Below are 2,500 nucleotides of genomic sequence, written 5' to 3' on the forward strand. Positions count from 1 at the left end.
CTACGAAGTACTGACAGTACTTAGTAAAAAACTACAAGATATTTCTGATTAACACGGACCGGCGAGCAAGTGCATATGGAAGCTACGCTCGTTTGATCTTGAAAATCAAAACTATTTAACATGCAGTCACTATTTCGAAACCTTCCTAGCTTTTCTTAACAGCAAATTGGGCAGTGGAAAAAATAAAAGCAACTTACAGATCTGTATGTAAGTTATATTTGCCTCACATGTTCTTCTGAAGTTTGGATTTTTGGTGTAATTATAGTATAGTATGGTAATGCAAGTTGTAAGAACTGTAATTGATTTTTATTTAATGTTGTAATTAATGAAAGTACTGTAATGTTAATGCAGTAGATAATGCTTGCACCGGAAGTTAAAATTTATTGCTATAATAATAAAAGACTGTTAAAAAAACCTGGCAGTTTGTCTTTTGTGACATAAGCACGGTAAGAACAAAATGTTTTAAGTTCAAGGTTCACATCTTTTAGTCGTGTCTCTAAACTGCCGCGAACTTTCAAAATGCTTGGCTTCATATACGCGTTCAAGGCCCATGTTCACCCAAAAGACATTGCGCGCTTGTGTCGTTGTTTTGAAATAGTTGCAACGTTTTGATTGGGTAATCGCTGGTGATCTTCGGATTTTCCGTATGTGTGAATTTCAAGGCGACGCGCAATCCCTTTTGAGTGAGGATGAGCCTCTAAACAAAGAAATTAAATACGAAAGTATGATTAGGAAAAAATATTTTATTGCTATGGAGAGAGAAGAAACCTACCCCAGCCAAAAATGTAGAAATACTTGACTTTCTCCTCGGCGATTCCTCCAAATACTTTAACCAATAAAATGTAAAGTAGCACACCCTCGCACAGCATCCATGAAAACAAAGAGAGCAGGAAGTAGTGAAGAAAAGCGGCAACTACAGTGCAGCCAACCTGTCAATCAATCAATTTATCGAACAATCGGTCAATCAGTCAATCATGATGGCCAATCATTTGTTTTCGTAAGACGTCACAGCGTCCATGATGGCATCCCGGGTAAAGAATCAAGCAATCTATCTTCCTCACAATTTATCAAAGAAACACCCCGTTATTTGCAAAAAACCAAAAACTGAATTTCGTTGGCAGAAAAGATTTCTAGACAAAATGGAAAACTAGGACGACTATCAAAAAATGTTCTCTTTTGAAAGCAAACGATATTGCCGGCAATATTAAAAACATTGTAAAACAATAGACTGCAATTTGCTGCCAAATTCGAGGACTCTCTTAGACAACTAAAGATTTGCATGGAAAAATATCATTAACGGGATTAAACAAAAAAAAAAGTCTCACAGAGGGCAGCGGATCAAAACCGTCATTACATTCATTACATCCAAGAGAAAATATAAAAGGAGGAAAGATCCCCCCCCCCCCCTCCCTTTACCCCCATTTTTTTATTTTTTTGTGTGTGTGGCTTCGGACGACTTGCTGTAGTTCGATCAAGTGCCCCAAACTGAAAAACAAAAGAAAAACCGTCTGAATACTGAAACCTACCTTGTTGCCCCTCGCCAATCCTTCAAGGATAACAAATATGCACGACAATGCGACTGCAACGCACAGATTGAGAAGAACTTTAGCTCTCGGACTTTTGACTGCACGCCAGAACACCAGCGAAACAGCAATAGTTACAAGTACAGCAATCAGCGAGATGGTGCAACCAATAATTGAAATCATTTCAAGGGCTTTTTTGTGAGGTTCTCCGATCTCAAAATAGACAAAAAAAATAGTTTAAATTCTTATCTTCAAGAATTAAGACACCCGTCTTACATATCTTGACCAATCTGGAGTAGGACGTTTACGAATTGTAGAACTGGCGTTGGATTTCAGGCCTTGGTTCTTCAAAAAGGGGATAACGCTATCCACTGGAATGTATAGATTGGCCAAGCCTAAAAACGGAGCTGCCGTTGCTAACCCCAGAAAGCAGAATAGCGTACATGGAAATAATTATGCTTCTGCAAAAGTACAAAATTAATCGTCATTACTGTATACAGTTTACAGTGATCACAACAAACAACAACTTCCTCATTTACGTTATACGCCACTGGGTTTCCACAGACAGCACATTTAATATTCTTTCGTGAGGGATGCGAAGTTCATAGTTTGATTTCATATCCGCAGTTCAATATATGATTCATTTCATATATCATTACATTCGTTGATTCATTCATCACGGGAACACCAGAACCCATAAATGACCAGCTCCCAACGTCATTTGCTTCATAGGTCAGTTGGTTAGAGCGTCGCACCGGCATCGTGAGGTCACAGGGTTCAAACCCTCTTGAAGTCCTGAATTTTCAAAGCTTTTCTAAGCAATTGCTAAAATTGCGTTCATAACTGCGAGGATCATAGCTTCACTTGACGTTTGAAATATGTTGACATGAACTGTACACTCATGTTACGTAGCAACAGCGTGCCTTCATTTAAGAAGTTGAAGCTAGTAGAGCCGTTTCCCGTCCCTGAAAGGAGTC

The 2,500-nt window shown here is 38.7% G+C and overlaps 1 protein-coding gene across 4 annotated transcripts in view; it reads right to left on the reverse strand.

Annotated features, from left to right (window-relative positions):
- The window catches only part of LOC137976428 (adhesion G protein-coupled receptor L4-like), a 68,431-nt gene that overhangs the window by 6,948 nt on the left and 58,983 nt on the right, over positions 1–2,500 (reverse strand). For all 4 annotated transcript variants that reach the window (XM_068823771.1, XM_068823768.1, XM_068823770.1 and 1 more), the window contains 2 exons: positions 1,527–1,736; positions 773–929 (listed from right to left, as the gene is read on the reverse strand). In XM_068823771.1, coding sequence (XP_068679872.1) covers positions 773–929; positions 1,527–1,736 — 367 coding nt within the window. The remainder of the gene's footprint in view (positions 1–772; positions 930–1,526; positions 1,737–2,500) is intronic.

Source organism: Montipora foliosa, chromosome 11 (assembly GCF_036669935.1).
Source record: "Montipora foliosa isolate CH-2021 chromosome 11, ASM3666993v2, whole genome shotgun sequence".
NCBI lineage: Eukaryota > Metazoa > Cnidaria > Anthozoa > Scleractinia > Acroporidae > Montipora > Montipora foliosa.